Below are 19428 nucleotides of genomic sequence, written 5' to 3'. Positions count from 1 at the left end.
AAATGGAGAGACATACCATGTTCATGAATCAGAATACTCAATACTGTTAAGTTGGCAATTCCCCCAAATTGATCTACAGATTCAATACAATGCCAATCAATGAGTTCTGAGTTATTCTAAAACTAGAGAAGTGCTCCAAATTATTAGAATGTGCATAATCATTACAACATTTAAATTTATGTTTCTCATTAGTTTGGTTATTAGATTGTATCTCTAAAGCATACGATTATGTTAATAATTCCCAAAGTTGTATGTATGTAAACTGTATCATATGATTATGTTAATAATTCCCAAAGTTGTATGTACGTAAACTGTATCATACAATTATGTGAATAATTTCCGAAGTGATATGTATGTAAACTGTATCATACGATTATGTGAATAATTCCCGAAGTTGTAGGTATGTAAACTGTATCATACGATTATGTGAATAATTCCCAAAGTTGCAGGTATGTAAACTGTATGTTTTCCTTGGCTAGTACTCAGCCCTAGCATGTAGAGGGTGTCACTATTAGGTCACCAAAAGTATGCAGCTGGCCGGGCGCGGTGGCTCACGCCTGTAATCCCAACACTTTGGGAGGCCGAGGTGGGCAGATCACAAGGTCAGGAGATCGAGACCATCCTGGCTAACACGGTGAAACCCCGTCTCTACTAAAAATATAAAAAATTAGCCAGGCATGGTGGTGGGCGCCTGTAGTCCCAGCTAGTCGGGAGGCTGAGGCAGAAGAATGGCGTGAACCCAGGAGGCGGAGGTTGCAGTGAGCCGAGATGGCGCCACTGCACTCCAGCTTGGGCGACAGAGCGAGACTCCGTCTCAAAAAAACAAAACAAAACAAAAGTATGCAGCTGTGCAAGGAAGTATAGACCAGTCAGGAAGAGAAATCACATGTACACAAAATTAAACGAAAGCAACCAAAATTCAGTATCAAATAAGAAAAGAATTAAACAAAACCATCTTAGCTGAGACCAAACCATTTCTTCACAATTCACGCAGCTCTCCCTTGAGTTTGTCAGACTCTAAAGCCTATGAAACGCTATAATTTTGACTGAGAATGTCAATGACCCAAAACTGAAAAAACTGGTTCACCCTGGCCAAGACCTCTCATGCTCCCATGCCAGAACAGAGACGCTCAGAACGAGGCCTAGCTCTACACACCACAACAGCCTTTCCACGGATATCTATCAATAAAATAGATACAAGACCCTCTAGGAAAAATACAAGACCCTCTAGGAAATCAAATAAAAGACACTCTAGGAAATAAAACAGAGAATCAGCAGCCAGCACAGCAGAGGGAATTAAAATCATTCCTTAATCAAATATTTCAATTATCCACGGGTCAACAGTCAGTTCTGAGGAAAAGAAAAATTTCTCCCTCATTGAGCCTTACACGACACATCTCTGGAAGACATACTTTAAAAGAAATCACACTTTAAAAAATTTCCAGAACTAGTCTTATACAGAAGCCTATGGTTTATAATTGCTGTAAAATTGTAGAAACATGCTTGCTAGTTCTTTAATTGTTTAATGTTCTTAAAGATAAACATCTATGACTTTAAAAAGCAGATTTAAAAATCTATTTTTAATTAAAATAAACTAAAAATAAAATTAGCTTGTTTTTATTTTTAAAAATAATTTTTCGAGTCAGTATGTTCAGTTAATGAAAACAAAGCAGAAAATCCTGGGCTGTGAGCTGCAGTCTGAGCTGCCCAGTAGGCAACTCCACAGGTGTGCTGGGCACACAGAGCCCTGTCACCTGCCCTGTGTCCTGGATGTGCGCAGCCACACGGGCCTGCATCCCGTCACCCACCATGTCCTGGATGTGCGCAGCCACGTGGGCCTGCATCCCCTGTCACCCGCCCTGTGTCCTGGATGTGAGCAGCCACGCGGGCCTGCATCCCCTGACGGGCAACACTCCATGCTCTGCTGCATCCTGTTTACACCACTATCTCTGTCCAGCTTCGAAGTACAGACAAAGGATGTTAACATTTACCTGTATAAACGTGAGCATGTGCACGCCCTGGGTCCCTGCAGGCCATGTGACATAACGAATGCCCCAACTGAACTGTCCACACTAGCATTCAAAGGACAGACCCAAACATCTTTAAAGTTAAAATCTCGGGTCACTACACCAAAATTACAATGAAGCAAAATCCAAACTGATGGCGCACCTGCAGGAAGAAAATAAGCCCCTACCTACAAAACTTAAAAGACCATTTTTCTTGTCCCCAAGTTGATGACGACTGTTGGATGAGGCCCATCCAGGTGACTCGCATTTTTATTACAATGATTCAACTTTAGCTTCAAATAAAAGGGGCTTTCTTTTTCTTTTCTTTGTTCTCGAAGTTATTTAAAGAATCTCATTCAGGTGTAGAACCCAAAAATCCGGATCCAAAATGCCAAGTGAGACAAGCAGTACTCCAGTGCCTTCTTGTGTTCCAGAGAGTGAAAGGAAAGAATAATCAGCTCTCAGCACTGATAGTACAGACCAGTGCAAGTCAGTTTTAATGAGAAATAACCAACAGGTGGGGTGGATTTCAACACACAGAGAGGGGGCCTTAGTGACACCCCTGCTGCTGCAAGGCTGTGCCCGCCCTTGAGGGTTGGGCTGGCTCTGAGCAGAGGCAGCCGCTCTAAACAGAAGGGCAAGGGATACCGCAGGGGGCAGCTTCTCGCACTCTCCCCGGGGGCCTCGTCACAACTCAAAGCCCCTTAAGGTGTCTGCCTCTGTGCTGTAAGATTACACTCAGACTTCCCAGCTAATCCCTCACAGCAAGGAGTGAGCCCTGGGAATCCTGGGCTATTTTAACAGCATATGATTTGGATGTAATACTATCTGTGACTTACATACTTCTAACCTTCATTTTAAATATTTGAGTCCCGGCCGGGGGCAGTGGCTCACACCTGAAATCCCAGCACTTTAGGAGGCCGAGGCGGGTGGATCATGAGGTCAGGAGTTTGAGATCAGACTGACCAACATGGTGAAACCCCATCTCTAATTAAAAAAAAAAAAAAAATTAGCTGGGCATGGTGGCCTGCATCCGTAATCCCAGCTACTCAGGAGGCTGAGGCAGGAGAATCACTTGAACCTTGGAGGCAGAGGTTGCAGTGAGCCAAGATCATGCCATTGCACTCCAGCCTGGGTGACAGAGTGAGACTCCATCTCAAAATATCTGAGTCCCAAAATAAATAATCTATAGAAGCACCTTATTATTCAGAATGCTAACCAATTTTTAACTTTGGAGACTTTTCCTTTTCAATGTTCCACTGCCCAGTTTTAGACAGACAATTCTCATTCACTCATCTGTGTTCACAAATTAGTAACTTTCTAATTTAAACATACTTTTTTTCATTGACATACTGGAATTACGCTCTTATCCGCTATTTCTCCCCTACAATTTTCTGTCAACAGCTTTCAACTGTTGGCAATTTTTATATCTAATTTTCAGGACTTGTATGGAAAGATACCAGCCTGGCCAACATGGCAAAACCTCATCTCTATCAAAAAATACAAAAATTAGCCAAGCATAGTAGCGTGTACCTATAGTTCCAGCTACTTGGGAGGCTGAGGTGGGAGAATCGCTTGAATCCAGGAGGCAGAGGTTACAGTGAGCCGAGATTGCACCACTGTACTCCAGCCTGCATGGCAGAGTGAGACTGCCTTTTAAAAATAACTTACATGGAAAGAAATGTCAGACATAATAACATCCTTTTTTTTTTTTTTTTTTTTTTTTTTTTTTGAGTTAGGGTCTCGCTTAGCCTGGAGTGCAGTGGCAGAGTCACAGCTCACCATAGTCTTACCCTCCCAGGCTCAAGCAATCCTCCCACCTCAGCCTCCTAAGGGATTACAGGCAGGTGCCACTGTGCCCAGGTAATTTTTTTATTTTTTTGTAGAGATGGGGGTCTCACTATGTTGCCCACGCTGGTCTGGAACTCTTGGGTTCAAGTGATCCTTCCATCTTGGCCTTCCAAAGTGCTGGAATTATAGGTGTGAGCCATCGCACCCAGCCTCCTTCTTTAAAAGTCATTCAAATATACCATATTTAAAACTTTACTATGAAAGGAAATCACTCCACTAGGCGTGGTGGCTCACACCTGTAATCCCAGCACTTTGGGAGGCCGAGGCAGGCAGATCACCTAAGGTCAAGAGTTCAAGACCAGCCTGGCTAATGTGGTGAAACCCTGTCTCTTCTAAAATTACAAAAATTAGCCAGGCGGCATGGTGCATGCCTGTAATCCCAGTTACTCGGGAGGATGAGGCAGGAGAATTGCTTGAGCCTGGGAGGCAGAGGTTGCAGTGAGCCAAGATCGCACCACTGCACTCCAGCCTAGGTGGCAGAGCGGAGTCTCAAAAAAAAAGGAAACCATTCTTACATTTTCTTGTAATTTTGAATAGGATATATTTTAAATAGAATTTTAAATAGAATATAATTTTATCCTATTTAAAACTATGAGAAAATAGAAGAACGATTTTTCTATTAATCTTAATTTTTACAAATAATGGTTTTATTAGCAATATTAATAATCCCCATGCTGATAAACAATAAATATATTCTACAATAGGTTGATTTTGCCTTGCCAATACAGTTCTTTCAAACCGGAAGATCTCACACATCTGAGTTAACTGGATTGTGCATCTGAGTCAGTATTAGGCAACTTTACTCTTATTTCACTGCTTGTTGACAAGCAGACAGACAACCACCGCAGGTCTGTGAATGATAACATCTGCCCCCAGCAGAGGGAAGCATGGGGGATTCCTGCCACAGCAGGTCTGTGACTAACATCACATGTTTTCGTGCGCACAGACACTGTTACCCTCAGAAAGCTGGAGGAGGACCCTGGGCCGAAGCAGCTCCAGAGGAGCTCCAGGTCCTCTTCCTCTTATCTTAAACTAGAAACTCAGACGGAAATGAATGCATGACTTGGCCAAGGTCACCTCAGTGTCTGTCAGGGCAACTGTGACAGCCAGAGGCCCAAGCTCCGCCCTGTGCAGATGGAATCCAAGCAAGGCACCCTCAAGGCCAAACCACGACAGAAACCACACTCAAGCCTTTGGAGTTCTTCACAGAGGAACTTCTCTCCCCATCACACATTGTCAGTGGTGGAACCTAATGACCAATTTTGTCAATACTTTTCCCAAGTGGTGACAATGACCTGCCCAGCACTGGCACAACGTGACAAGTGACAAGTGACACATGATGGGCAGCCGTCCACCAGCATGCAAGGCTCCGGGGGCAGGAGAGGTTCGTTCATCCTTGTGTTTAATTCCTTAGAACAATGGTTCTCAATGCAGGTGCCCAGGGGTGCTTTGAGATCCCGTGGGACATCTTTGGTGGTCAAGATTCAGAGAGTACTGGAATTTGGCAGGCAGAGGTAAGGGAGGTTGAGACGTCCTTCAATGAGCGAGACAGTCTCACCCAACAAAAACTCTCCACACACAAAACTTACAATGAACCACAACTTCATGAGTGGAAAACATGCTTCTAACTTTCTGAACTCAGAATCTTACTCTATTCAACATTTACACACAAAACATTTTTGCACGGTCTTACTATGACTTGAATTTTCCATGAATTCAACTATTACATAAGTCTAGAAAAAATTATACTTTGCTTTATGTGAAAGTTCATTAGGAACTGCTCACCATTCTGTAATATTCCATCACCAGCTGGGGGCTGAACTCCCAGTGTCACACCCGGGTCCGTCTGCAGGGAACGCCCCCCAGTCACCAGGACGCAACACACCAGGTGGGACGTCCGGCTTTTTCACGGCCAGCCATCAGCATGTTGAAACGTGTTGTCTTATCACACAAAACTGCCATATCCATTCTCTATAGCTAAGGCAGTCTATTAACTCTAAGTTATAAATTACATTTTCTTTTTTTTTTTTGAGACATAAATTATATTTTCTAAAAACTGCATTTTAGGGTAAGAGGACATTACCCCAAAAAACTATCCCAAAAAAAAAAGGCATTGGGTCCAACAGCTTTGCACACCTGACCTGGGAGCCCAACAGCGTCCCTGCACAGAGGACACGGTAAACAAACTCCTGATGAGGGGAAACACGTGAGTGACAGCATTTGTACAGGGCGAAGGCCCCATCTCAGAGTAACACGTGAACGATCCCCAGCTCCTGCCTGCGAACTGAGATGCCAACTCCACCACCGGCAGCGGAGCTCGGAAGACGGCCGGGTAGCGTTTCCAAAACCCCCGGCACGCCTGAGAATTCAAAGAGGCACCACTGCTTCAGCCAGCACAGCAGCCATCATCTGGAGCTGCCCCCAGACTTCCCACACTCCCTGGTGAGGTCCACAAAGCACCTAACCCAGCGCCAGCCACCAGCACACACGGGCAGGGTGGCACCCGCAGCACACACGGGCAGCAAGGTCACAACAGTCCTTCCAGGCTTGCTGCAGCTCCCATTCCTCGGCGTCCACATTCCCGGCCCCCCCCCCCGCTGCCGTCCCACCATTCTCTCTCCTCCCAGACACACTGGGCAGAAGGCTACAGCCAGGCCAGGGAAACTGAAGTGAGTAGCGCTCAGTCAAAAGGCCCCTCATCAAGCACAAAGCCATGCCGTGTCCACTGCCTTAAGCAGGACTTCTTTCTGGCCAGGTGTGGGGAAGGCTAGCGACACCAGAGCCTGCGCTTCAGCGCGAGTTGTCAGCTGGAATATCTGACAGGAAGCCTTGGATGAGTGGACACCAAGCAGGTCCGAGACTTTCTAAGACATCATAAAGGCTCTACTCAAACAGTTCGCAAACTACCACACAGCTTTCGAAGATTACACTCATTAGACTCTACTTTTTAAAAATAAGCAAAATAAAACCTGCAGATTTGAATGAAAAGTTTGATATATTCACGTGAAATGTATAAACATGACATACGAAGAAAAACATATCTAAAGACTAGCCAGGTAGAGTAGGAAAAAGGAAACAAGCACATGTACATCTTCTAAGATCTGGTGGGTTAGTTCCAAAGAAAAGGTGCATGGGTCAGCTTTATGTGGAAAGGAAACATGAGGATGACTTCAGGTCATCCTGGCAGGATAGCATGTGTTCGGTTTCGGTCTAACTAAAGTCAGCTTGAGTTAGAAACTGCTGAGACTGCTGAGGCAGACACCGCGCATCTCCAGCAAACTGAGCCACTAAGCTGCGGGCCTGGGCGAGGAGGTGACGTGCTTCTCCCCAAGTGACCTGAAGGCCCCAGCACCCTGGTCTGTTCTTACCATCGCACTTTGTTGCACGTCTGGGTTGCCCCGAGAGGGGAGCCGGCCACCATGGGAACCTGGATGGGGCTGTGCTGCTTGTTCGTGACCAGATCCAGCTTTTCTTCTAAAGATTTACAAGTAGCCTCCAGGGCTTGCAGTTTGGCTTCAATGCTATCCAACCGCAAGCAGATTGTCTGGTTGATGGAATACAGGAATGACTGGAAGTGAAAAAAGACCGGCTTTAGGAAGGGTCTCCTGGACTGTAAGAAGACAACCCCAAGAAACACCAAACAGCTACTTCCTGATTTCCACTCTATCTATTCAGACAGAACAATCCCCACACTGGAACCAGCTCGTGAGCTACGAGCCAGAAACACGTGAGTAACCAGTTCACATTTCACACACGAGTCACATGTCTTGTTTCAAATGTGATGATTTAGTCATGGTTTCACTTCTATGTGCAGTTGCAATTCTTGGTTAAGCCCATTTAATTTTTAAAAAGTATGTACTTTAATATGTTATTATTAATCAGTAAATTTACACATAAAACTAGTCAAATCTTCTCAACAATAAAAACAGATTACACCTAACATCAAAACAGCATAAAAGCCACAGGCCATGCACATTCACCTCACACCCTGCTGCCTAATCCGAAAAGGCGATTGGATCCCCTGTGGCCCTGACTTGGGATTTGGTCCTGAGGCTCCCGTGGGGCTCTTGAGCGGCAAGCTTGCCACCTAGTGGTTGGCAAAGCCGGGCTCCATGTCTGACCTTTCCGGCTGAGTCTCCTCCGGATTCCTAACTCCAAGTAACCACAGGGAGCAGTGCCGTGCTGGACTCCAAACCCAAGAAACAGAGAAACACACAAACCAGAAAGGGAAGAACTTCATTTCCCCAGCTGCCGTCTCAGCCAGGAGTCACCGTGAGCACACGTGGAAACGTGTTAATCATGCAGGAATTGCACTGTGCAAAAGAGACACCCTCCACCAGGTCTCACCAGCAGACAGAAGGACACTCCTTCGGGTCTAGGGAGGGACAGGTTGGGGGAGCGCCCACCAGCCCTGCTTAGTAGTCAGGAAGGCTGGCACCTGCCTTAAGAATCAATAGCTGAAAATAGCACAGAATTTGTGTTTTGTCTTTTCTCTCTCCTTTCCTGCCATGACCTAATAAAGAGTGTGGGGCCCAAAGTGCACACATCAGAAGGAAGGGGGAGGTAGGCTCGGGACAGCAGGGCTGGCTGTGGAGCTCGCAGCACAGCGGAGCGGGAGGCCGGCCCACATTGGAGCTGGAATGGCTTTCCCACTAACTGCAGCTGACCTACAACACTGCTTACACCCGCTCTCCTTTCTGATCTCAAGGGAATCTGCAGAATGTCAAAATTACAGTGATGTCACACATCATGTAGCTGGCATGGAAACCTGGTGTACACAGTGGCAGGGACAGCACTGCAGGAGGGAAAATCCACACATTGCCCAACAACTCACCTTTTCTCAGGTCACCACCTCTCCTGGCAAGATTCAGCACTGGGCGCTGATATAGACAGGTGCTAAAGAAACCAACTGAAACTCACCCTCCCTGACTGACTACTCCCTGTTGAAGGCGCGTGTGAGACAGGGAAGGAGCCACGGCGTCGGGTGGACCAAGCCCACGTGATGACACTCAATCAGCTTATCTACAAAGGAGGCACGGTCCATGGCATGACAAACGGGCATCGTCTTGAAAAGCAACAATAGGTGGCTGAATCCCTGAATGGCCACTGATAACCCCGCTATTTTCAACAACCGGAGAACTTCAAATGTTTGGCTCTCAAATTCTTTAAACAGTACACCCATATTATTTTAATTCTGAATTACAAATGATTCTGCCTGGGGTTTTGGGGAAAATCACTCTTATATACCAATAAAACAACCTAAAGCCATGCACACGACTCTATGCAAATTGCATTCAACCTGGGGCCCAACCTCTTCTCAACAGTGGGACAAGGACAAAGGCAGGGCCACTTTATCTATTTCTGTGCTATGTGTAATAGTTGTGTCTTCTGTGACAAAATCACAACTGCGTTTTATTTAGGGAATGATAACGCAGTGTTTACTAACAGAGCCACATCCTATCCATTCGTTGGAAATAGGCATTTTACAGTGAATTTATTTGTAAGTTTTTCATACACATTTACACTGCTTCTCCTTGTTAACAAAACAAATTAAATATTACCAAATAGACACCCTGTGTAAGTAGAGGAATTATATGAAAAGTGACTTTGGTTTTGTGTTGCTCTCATAACCTTCTCACATGTGCTGATATTTACCTCTGTGACTCTGCATACACTGGAACCAACCAAGCAAATTCAAAGATCCAAAAATAATTAACTGAATAAGCAGTTCCCAAGAACCCCATCTAGTAAACTTTAGAATCTAAGTAACTTAAATGGCAGACACAGAAGTCATTCATCACTGGTAGAAAGTTCATTTTCCTTCCATCCAAAATGGGCCTGCAGGTGTGTGGGAAGATGCCTCCTTCAGCAACATCTCAAGGTAAACAATTCTTACTCTTCGTGCTCTTCAAGAGAAAAAATGGCTCACACTCTTTTGTAGCAGGCTGCCTAGTGATATAGCCACATCCTAAAGTGATATAGCCATATCCTAACTGTCAGAACCTGCCCATGTGGTCTCTTTGGAAACTGCGCAGATGTAATTTAGAAACTCTTCAGGTCTGTGTAGATGTAATTTAGTCAATAAGATCAACCTGGATTAGGATGGGCCTTAAATCCAATGACAGGTCCTTACTAGAGGAGAGAAGGGGAAACAGTCACAGACACACAGAGGCGGCAGCAACATGAAGAGGAAGGCAGAGCTGGAAGGAGCCCCACAAGCTGAGGCAGGCCCGGAGTCACTAGAAGCTGGAAGAGGCAGGAAGGATCCACCTTCTAGAACCTTTGGAGGGAGCGAGACCCTGCCTGCATCTTGGTTTTGGATCTCTGGCCTCCACAGCTGAGACGCTACATTTTTAAGCCATCCCATTGATGGTGATTTGTTATAGCAGCCCTTGAAATCTGCAATGCACTACACATCACAGAACACTGCAGTGCACTACACATCACAGAACAGAGTCAGATTTTTACCTTTATAGACGGATCCTGGCAATTGATTTCTAGTCGCTGGCGTTTCAAAGCAGGTTCATCTTCATCTGTCACTACATGATTCTCCAAAACAACTGAAATCAGTGACAGAGAAAAAAAATGTTTAACATGAAAAGTTTTACAGAATTATTTTAACATTAAGATAGTAAACAGTGCTGACACCTTAAGGTTGAATGAAAAATAGCAGAACCTATTTCATATTTTACCTTTTTAAACTTATTCCCAGTCAGGCAGAAAAATAGGATAACTCCTTAATCCCAAGAAAAGCCCAGACACTGGGTAATTAATGTGCCACTGAGTCAATCCTAACTCCAAACCTGCAAGCTTCTGACTTCTGACTCAATGTTCTGTGGGGCTGCCCTATTTGGTTTGATAAAACCCACAATAAAACCCAATCAATAATAATGACTTCTTCTCAACTTCAAAGTTTTATCTGTTAGTCACCTCATTCCAAAATCAAAGCCACTCTATCTGCAGGTCCAGAACTAAAAGGGGAAAAAAAACACTGAATATCACATTGTCATAAGTGCTGATAATCAAAACAGTCTCAACCTAACACACTAAGTGACAGAACCCCCACCCTCCCAGGCACAGCTGAGACCAGCTGCCCCCATCACACAGCAAGCATCAGGTGATCGTCACGGCTTCCCACAGGATAAGCAACTCAGCCCCAGCTCAGGGCGGCCACAGTGTGGTCCCAACCTCCTTCCTTTTGTCTAAAACTGACTACAAAAACAATGTCAAAGATAACCTCAAAATCAAAGACCAAAATTGGCCACAATTGCCCCATCTCTGCAAATCACATTTCTATCTGTCTGTGACCCTTCTAGTCCTTTTCCTTAGACCTAGTCAATTTTTAAAAATTTACATATTTGCAGTTATAGATAGAAGTTTAAGGTCAACAGTTCTTGTTAAAGATTGTACATTGTGCCATGAGTGTTTCTTTCTTCTCATTTCCTTGCCTGAAATGACAGTGTGAAGTGTCTAGTGCACTCCTACCGCACTCTACTCTACATGCTCACACATTGAGATAAACAAACGGCATACATGTGGGAGGTGCGAGACCATCTACCTCATCAACAGGTTTGTCTGCAGCCTTCCTCTTCACTGAGCAACAAATATGGACTCTGGGTTAATATTAATCGTTTTGTTTGTTTTTTGTTTTTGTTTTTTAAGAGATGAGTTCTTGCTATGTCACCCAGGCTGGACTCAAACTCCTGTACTCAAGGGACCCCCCCCCCGCCCACCTCAGCCCTAGTAGCTGGGACTATCCAGGTTAATAGCTTTAAGTTTTTAACAGTAATACCAGTGTGACTATTTACAAAAATGAATGCCAGTATATAAGAATAGATATTATATAAGCATGCTTACTGTAACACTTCTGGTAGAAAAAAATCAGAAATCTGAATGCTGGGAATGCCCTTCAGCACATGCACACCTTGGCACACCTACTTTCAAGGACCCACACCACAGCCAAGCACGATGACCTCACTGTGGCCAGATGACACCTGCCCTGCTCTGCTGGTGCTGTGCCCCGGCCATTCCCACACTACCAACCCTCCAGCCACCTCCACCAGGGAAATCTAACCACCTTCTGTCCAGCCCCACTCAAATGCCGCCTTGTTCGGAAAGCCATCCCTGGAAGAGCCTCAACTCACACCTGTTTATACTGTGACATCAACAAGGTCACAGCACCCACCCCACAGCAGACCACCCTCCCAGCACCTTACACACAAGGCTGCCCACAGATGTGGGTGAAGAACTCCTGGCTGGCATTCAGATTCTCCAGGTTCTAGAGGAAAGCCAAGTGCACAGGCCTCTCTGGTCCCTGCCTCCACCTCCACTAAAGCAACTCCCCTCAGACGTGTTACATAGATTGACATTCCAAAGAAGATCTTAACAGGAAAACAAAAAAGAGTGTCCATGCCTTTAAGCCTGTACACACTAGATGATTCATCTCAAAACTCTAAAACTTAAAGATGCTGAATCGTCCCGCAGTCCTAACAGGAACCTCTCACAGGTCCTAGGCAAAAGCTGTCAAACCTGATTTACCTGGTGGGAAATTATCCAAAGCCAAGGACCACTGTCGGCCGATTTTGGTCTTTGATTTTGAGGTTATCTTTCACATTGTTTTTGTAGTCAGTTTTAGACAAAAGGAAGGAGGTTGGGACCACACTGTGGCCGCCCTGAGCTGGGGACGAGTTGCTTATCCTGTGGGAAGCCGTGACGATCACCTGACGCTTGCTGTGTGATGGGGGCAGCTGGTCTCAGCTGTGCCTGGGAGAGTTGGGGTTCTGTCACTTATTAGTGTGTTAAGGTTGAGACTGTTTTGATTATCAGCACCTATGACACACTGGTCACACACTGCTATTACTGTTAAAGTTATTAACCTGGATAGTCCCAGCTACTCAGGGGCTGAGGTGGGGGGATCCCTTGAGTACAGCACACGGCTCTGCCTTCAGCCTCATGACTCCTCACAGGCAGGGAGCGCATCAACCATCTCCACCTAAGCCTTTGCAGAAGAATTCTCACTTAATGGAACTTTTAAAACTCCATGCCTACAAGTGCCTGTGGTTAGTCAAAGGTTCTCAGGACCTCAGTCAAAGGCTCTTTACTCTCATTGGAAACTGGTCATCACAAAAGGCCTAGAAGAACAGACACAGACCCTCGTACTCATTACTCTAATCTTTTAGTTTGCTGAGAAGAAAACAAGTTCAGAAAGGTTACGGGACTTCTCTGGGGTCACAGAGCTAGTTTTGTCATAACAGCAGAAGAGAGGCATGCAGTAACTCCAGTAATGACTCCACAGGTAGTGGGACAGCAAGTGACATTTATTTTCTTCTTTGTACTTTGCTGCTTTTTGTATGTGTTGCTTTTTATAATTTTGTATGCATTACTTTTAGAATTAGACAAAAGAACTCCTTGTTCATTTTAAAGATATCACAATCAGGCTGGGTGCGGTGGCTCACGCCTATAATCCCAGCACTTTCGGAGGCCAAGGTGAGTGGATCACCTGAGGTCAGGAGTTCTACACCAGCCTGGCCAACATGGTGAAACCCCCGTCTCTACTGAATATACAAAAATTAGCCAGGCGTGGTGGCGGGCGCCTGTAATCCCAGCTACTTGGGAGGCTGAGGCAGGAGATTCACTTGAATCCAGGAGACAAAGGTTGCAGTGAGCCGAGATCACGCCACTGCACTCCAGCCTGGCAACAGAGCAAAACTCTGTCTTAAATAAATAAATAAAGATATCACAATCAATCAACTGCAATGACAGGCCTGATGCAAGTCACAATTTTTGCATTCAGACAGGTAGAGTAAGCACAAGCCATGGTCGGTACACACCAAGTCAGATGATCCTAGAAGTCTTTCTTTTAAATAAAAATAAGGAAAAACTGGAAAGACATACACATCAACAACTTAAAAGCTGCTACAACCAGTAGAATTATGGAAAATTTTTATTTCTTCTACCTTCTTGACTATCCTGTTAAACTTTTATTAGATGCATACTTTCGAGATGAGGAAAGTACTTTAAACCCGGTATGAATGCAAATGTGTTTGACACATCAAGGTACCTGCAGCTGTGCGCACCTTCTCCTGGGTCAGAGACTGCAGGCTTTGTACTGGGACAGGCCTCAGAGCTCTGCGCACAGCAGGTTTTTTTGTTTTGTTTTGTTTTGTTTTTTGAGACGGAGTCTCGCTCTGTCGCCCAGGACAGAGTGCGGTGGCGCAATCTCGGCTCACTGCAACCTCCACCTCCCAGGTTCACGCCATTCTCCTGCCTCAGCCCCCTGAGTAGCTGGAACTACATACAGGCGCCCACCACCACGCCCAGCTAATTTTTTGTATTTTTTTGTATTTTTAGTAGAGACGGGTTTCACTGTTAGCCAGGATGGTCTCGATCTTCTGACATCGTGATCCGCCCGCCTCAGCCTCCCAAGGTGCTGGGATTACAGGCGTGAGCCACCACTCCTGGCCGAAACAGTAGGCTTTTAACAAATACTCAAGAAATCATAGTTCTCAGGCATTTAAGGAACAGAGTTGGAACAAAATCAAGATTCAAAATTATTTCTCTAAGCCTTTCTTGGGCCACAGTCTACAAAGATTTATTGGGGAAGTAGGCTGTCAGAACTTTAATGGTTCTGAAATCACTGAAAATGATGTAACTGGAACAATTTCATTTTACAAGATTACAGTGTATGTTTTCTAAAGAAACTGTCATTTGCCTTCTAAACTAGAAACAGGGATTTGTAAAATAATGTGCAGTGATGGTGTGGAAAACTAATCAGCAGCACTCCTGAAACGCTGCCTTCGTGTTCCCCTGGGACTGCTCACCTCACCCCAAAACTATTTCTACCGCCCTCCCCTTCCATACTACAACTAGTCTCCAAAGGTAGTTTTCTCGACTAACGAAGCAAATAGATCATATGAACGGACATCAGACTTTCTTAGGAGATTTCTGAAAATTCTCTGTTCTGGGGGAATAAATTGTGAGCATTTCGATTGTGAACATTCCTGAAAGAATAACCAGGCAACCGAAACACTCAGTGACTTAACTGTGGTGGGCTGGTCACTTCAAACTTAACAGAACAACAAAACATATACTACTTTATTACAAAAAAAAAAAAAAGAAGAAATCTTTTTAAAACAGTAAGTGTGGACAAAGTGTTTTCACATATGAAGAGATGAAGTTCCTGAAATTTAGGGTTTCATTTTTCAAGGGTCTCCTTTAAACAAACAAACAGTTATGATTTCAAAGTAGACATGTACCTTTAACATCATTTTTAAAAATTAGCAGCCTCAGCAAAGGTGTAGAAAAAACTTGTTTTCAAGCACTGTTGGTGGAAGAATTAGTAAAACATTTCTAGAAAACCTGTCACTGTCTTAACAAAATTTTAAACACATGTAGCAATTCTACTTCTAGGAACTTATCTATTTGCCAAGATATATATGCAAGGATCTTCCCTATAGGGTTGTGTATAAAGGAAAAATCAGACAGACTATGCCAGGAGCCCTCTGAAAGGGAAGAGTCTACTGTGGAGGCGGTACCTGTGAATGAATCCTGCGGAGCTGCTAAGAGAGCAGACTTACACACACAACACGGTAAGGTTCCATAACGCCACACACAGGGGATTACACACACAACACGGTAAGGTTCCATGACGCTGCACACAGGGGATTACACACACAACACGGTAAGGTTCCATAACGCCACACACAGGGGATTACACACACAACACGGTAAGGTTCCATAACGCCGCACACAGGGGATTACACACACAACACGGTAAGGTTCCATGACACTGCACACAGGGGATTACACACACAACACGGTAAGGTTCCATAACGCCACACACGGGATTACACACACAACACGGTAAGGTTCCATGACACTGCACACAGGGGATTACACACACAACATGGTAAGGATCCATGACGCTGCACACATGGGATTACACACACAACACGGTAAGGTTCCATGACGCTGCACACATGGGATTACACATACAACACGGTAAGGTTCCATGACACTGCACACATGGGATTACACACACAACATGGTAAGGTTCCATGACACTGCACACATGGGATTACACATACAACACGGTAAGGTTCCATGACATTGCACACATGGGATTACACACACAACATGGTAAGGTTCCATGACGCCACACACGGGATTACACACACAACACGGTAAGGTTCCATGACGCCGCACACATGGGATTACACATACAATACGGTAAGGTTCCATGACGCTGCACCCAGGGGATTACACACACAACACGGTAAGGTTCCATGACGCTGCACCCAGGGGAATACACACACAACACGGTAAGGTTCCATGACGCTGCACCCAGGGGATTACACACACAACACGGTAAGGTTCCATGACGCTGCACCCAGGGGATTACACACACAACACGGTAAGGTTCCATGACGCTGCACCCAGGGGATTACACACACAACACGGTAAGGTTCCATGACGCTGCACCCAGGGGATTACACACACAACACGGTAAGGTTCCATGACGCTGCACCCAGGGGATTACACACACAACACGGTAAGGTTCCATGACGCTGCACCCAGGGGAATACACACACAACACGGTAAGGTTCCATGACGCTGCACCCAGGGGATTACACACACAACACGGTAAGGTTCCATGACGCTGCACCCAGGGGATTACACACACAACACGGTAAGGTTCCATGACGCTGCACCCAGGGGATTACACACACAACACGGTAAGGTTCCATGACGCTGCACCCAGGGGATTACACACACAACACGGTAAGGTTCCATGACGCTGCACACATGGGATTACACATACAACATGGTAAGGTTCCATGATGCTGCACACAGGGGATTTCACACACAACATGGTAAGGTTCCAAGACGCCGCACACAGGGGCACAGCAGGGGAGAGAGTGTAGAACACACGCATGCCCCCGAGGAGTGGGAGCAGGGACGGCCCTTGAGACAAAGTGTCACAGGGGCCCCCTACAGAAGGGACGTGGGGCTGAGGCTGCAGGGGCGAGGGAAGGGAGGGGCCGACAGTGTTCACATCTCTAGGATTCAAACTTTTCATACGCAGCATGCGTTACTTTTTCTTCTGCTTAAAGAAAAGAAAATAACTGCAGCAGCTTTTGGTTTTTAAAGAATAAAGAGAATAATATTTCACCTACTGTCCCACAGCTCTGTACCTGGGTGGTCAGGGCTCAGGTCTTCCACTGCAATCTGAACCACATCCGCCAGGTCGTGTTCCGACATCATCCAGAGCACAGGAGAGTGGCCGGTCAACACGTAAGAGTCCAACTCACAGCAGGGCTGGCTTTTGGTCACCTACCAAACACAAGCAAAGGAGGAGGAGAGGACATTAACCATCGCTACACGTGAAATTAGGAAAACCACGAGCCGTGCATATGTGTGCAAGAGGCAGTGAATGTCTGTGGAGTTTTACATGCAGGGTTCTTCTTGCCTCAAACCACCAAAAGGTTAGTTTCTTTGAAAATTAACAAATAGTTGAAAATGCCACCCGCTGCCTCTTTCCTTAACCACTGGACGAGCCACCCAGGGCCTCTCTGTTTCCACTGCATTCCTCATGCCCTTCCAAAGCCACCCTCTCAACACTGGCTTGGAAACGTCCTCTCCCTCAGCCCCAGTCTCCAGTGGGGCCTGACTGCCTACAGCAAACGCCGTGTCACTTCCAGCTCCCGAGGGGACTCAGCCCTGCTGCACTCACCACACCCCAGAAAGCAGCATCCCTTCCCACCCACACCACTGGTCTCCATGGTGATACGCCATCTCTCCTCCTAAATCTCTCCCAGCTGCATGCTTCCATCTAGACTACAACCCATACTCCGTTTCTGCTACCCCACAGGCCTGGCGGAGTGGCAGCACCTCTGTTCTGCTTTCTTTCTGCTCTCAGGTTCTGTCCTGAACCCGAGCAGCATCCTGCCACCATGACCAAGGAGGAACCATCTGTCCTGTCCACAACTGTGCTGTCCAGGGCGAGGCTGTCCCCGAGCCTCGCACAGTGTCTGAAACACAGTCAGGGGCTTTCCTCCAGCTCCTGTGACACTCTGATTAGGCCTCAAGAGAACTTATTTTCCAAAGTAAAAGTAAAGCTGCATCATTCAAACTATGGTCTATGAACACACAGATCCAAATACAGTACTGCACAATAGGATGTCACAGAAATGAGGAATGAATGTGACCATAATATTTTTTATCAGATTACACTTTATATTTTAATTATTGACACATAAATGGTATAAAGTGAACTGTCTTCCCTGAACCACACTACACACTCCTGAGGGCAGAAACGCTGTGCCCAGCTCTGTACAGCACAGCTCTTCTCATCAGGAAGAGTCCGTTCACTGTGCCTAACCACAACCCCCGTCGCAGAAGGAAAAGTAAGGTTTTCAGGTCACATGGTTTCAACTCTTGAGTCTGTTCACAACTTCTGTTCATGGATAAGTCCCAAAAGGAATGAAATTACATAAGCAGGCCTCACACATGTCCTTAAATCCAATAAATAATGCAGTTCCTCCTCTCCTTTGTCTAGATTTAAATTTTACAGCTTAAATGGCAACAGCTCTAGAATTTTTTTCTTTTTCTTTTTTTTTGAGATGGAGTTTTGCTCTTGTTGCCCAGGCTGGAATGCAATGGCGCAATCTCGGCTTACCTCAACCTCCACCTCCTGAGTTCAAGCGATTTTCCTGCCTCAGCCTCCTGAGTAGCTGGAATTACAGGTATGCGCCACCACACCCAGCTAATTTTGTATTTTTAGTAAAGACGGGGTTTCTCCATGTTGGTTGGGTTGGTCTTGAACTCCTGACCTCAGGTGATCCACCTGCCTCAGCCTCCCAAGGTGCTGGGATTATAGGCGTGAGCCACCGTGCCTGGCCTCAGCTCTAGAATTTCTTGGGGATAACAATTTGTGGAAGAAGGAGCCAAGTGCTGTCTTAAATCTTCCTTTATAGAATAAAGGCAATATTTTTCATAAATGTGTGATCAAATATACGATCAATAAAATAGCAAAGGTGTTTTTATTCCCACATTATAACTTTACACAAGATTAGATGAACTGAGGAAACATCAATTAACTGTCCTTAACAAAAAAAAAGAGCTGATGACAAATAACTGGAGGGAGAGACACAAAGCCTCAGAGGGACCAACGGTGAACCTCTAAAAAGTCCAGCTGGGAAAGACGGAATGAGACCGATGTTTAATCTCCCTAAATCCTCCCGTGCAGACACACAGAGCTCCAAGGATAGCAAAACCAAAATCCAAGTCAACACCGACAACAGAACGAGGTGACAGGATATTCTTCAAGAACCCCAAACACAAGCAGATGGGGACACTGGAAGCCACAAGGTCAGCATGGCTCACGGACATAGGATGAAGGAAGCAGAGGGAAGCAGGAGCCGGGCTGAGAGCAGCAGCTGCCAGATCCACCAGGAGACCCACACAGGGGCCTGCAGGGCTGACCCAGAGGCCAGAGTGTTCTGGACCCCAAGCCCTCTCAAAACGCATTATCCAAAGCTCCCTTTTAGGCCAAATACATTGAAAAGAAACG

General features: G+C 45.7%; 1 protein-coding gene across 31 annotated transcripts in view; it reads right to left on the bottom strand.

Annotated features, from left to right (window-relative positions):
* The window catches only part of BANP (BTG3 associated nuclear protein), a 125354-nt gene that overhangs the window by 84343 nt on the left and 21583 nt on the right, over window positions 1-19428 (bottom strand). For 16 of the 31 annotated variants that reach the window (XM_054534272.2, XM_063717795.1, XM_024233478.3 and 13 more), the window contains 3 exons: window positions 17051-17189; window positions 10326-10417; window positions 7226-7425 (listed from right to left, as the gene is read on the bottom strand). In XM_054534272.2, the coding sequence (XP_054390247.1) occupies window positions 7226-7425; window positions 10326-10417; window positions 17051-17120 (362 nt within the window). In that variant the 5' untranslated portion in view covers window positions 17121-17189. Of the gene's footprint in view, window positions 1-7225; window positions 7426-10325; window positions 10418-17028; window positions 17190-19428 lie in introns of those variants that run through there. The other 15 variants (XM_024233474.3, XM_054534269.2, XM_024233469.3 and 12 more) reach the window with 2 other exon arrangements.

Source organism: Pongo abelii, chromosome 18, assembly GCF_028885655.2.
Source record: "Pongo abelii isolate AG06213 chromosome 18, NHGRI_mPonAbe1-v2.0_pri, whole genome shotgun sequence".
Taxonomy (NCBI): Eukaryota; Metazoa; Chordata; class Mammalia; order Primates; family Hominidae; genus Pongo; species Pongo abelii.
Note: the sequence above shows the minus strand (reverse complement) of the source record. Positions and strands in the feature narration are given on the sequence as shown.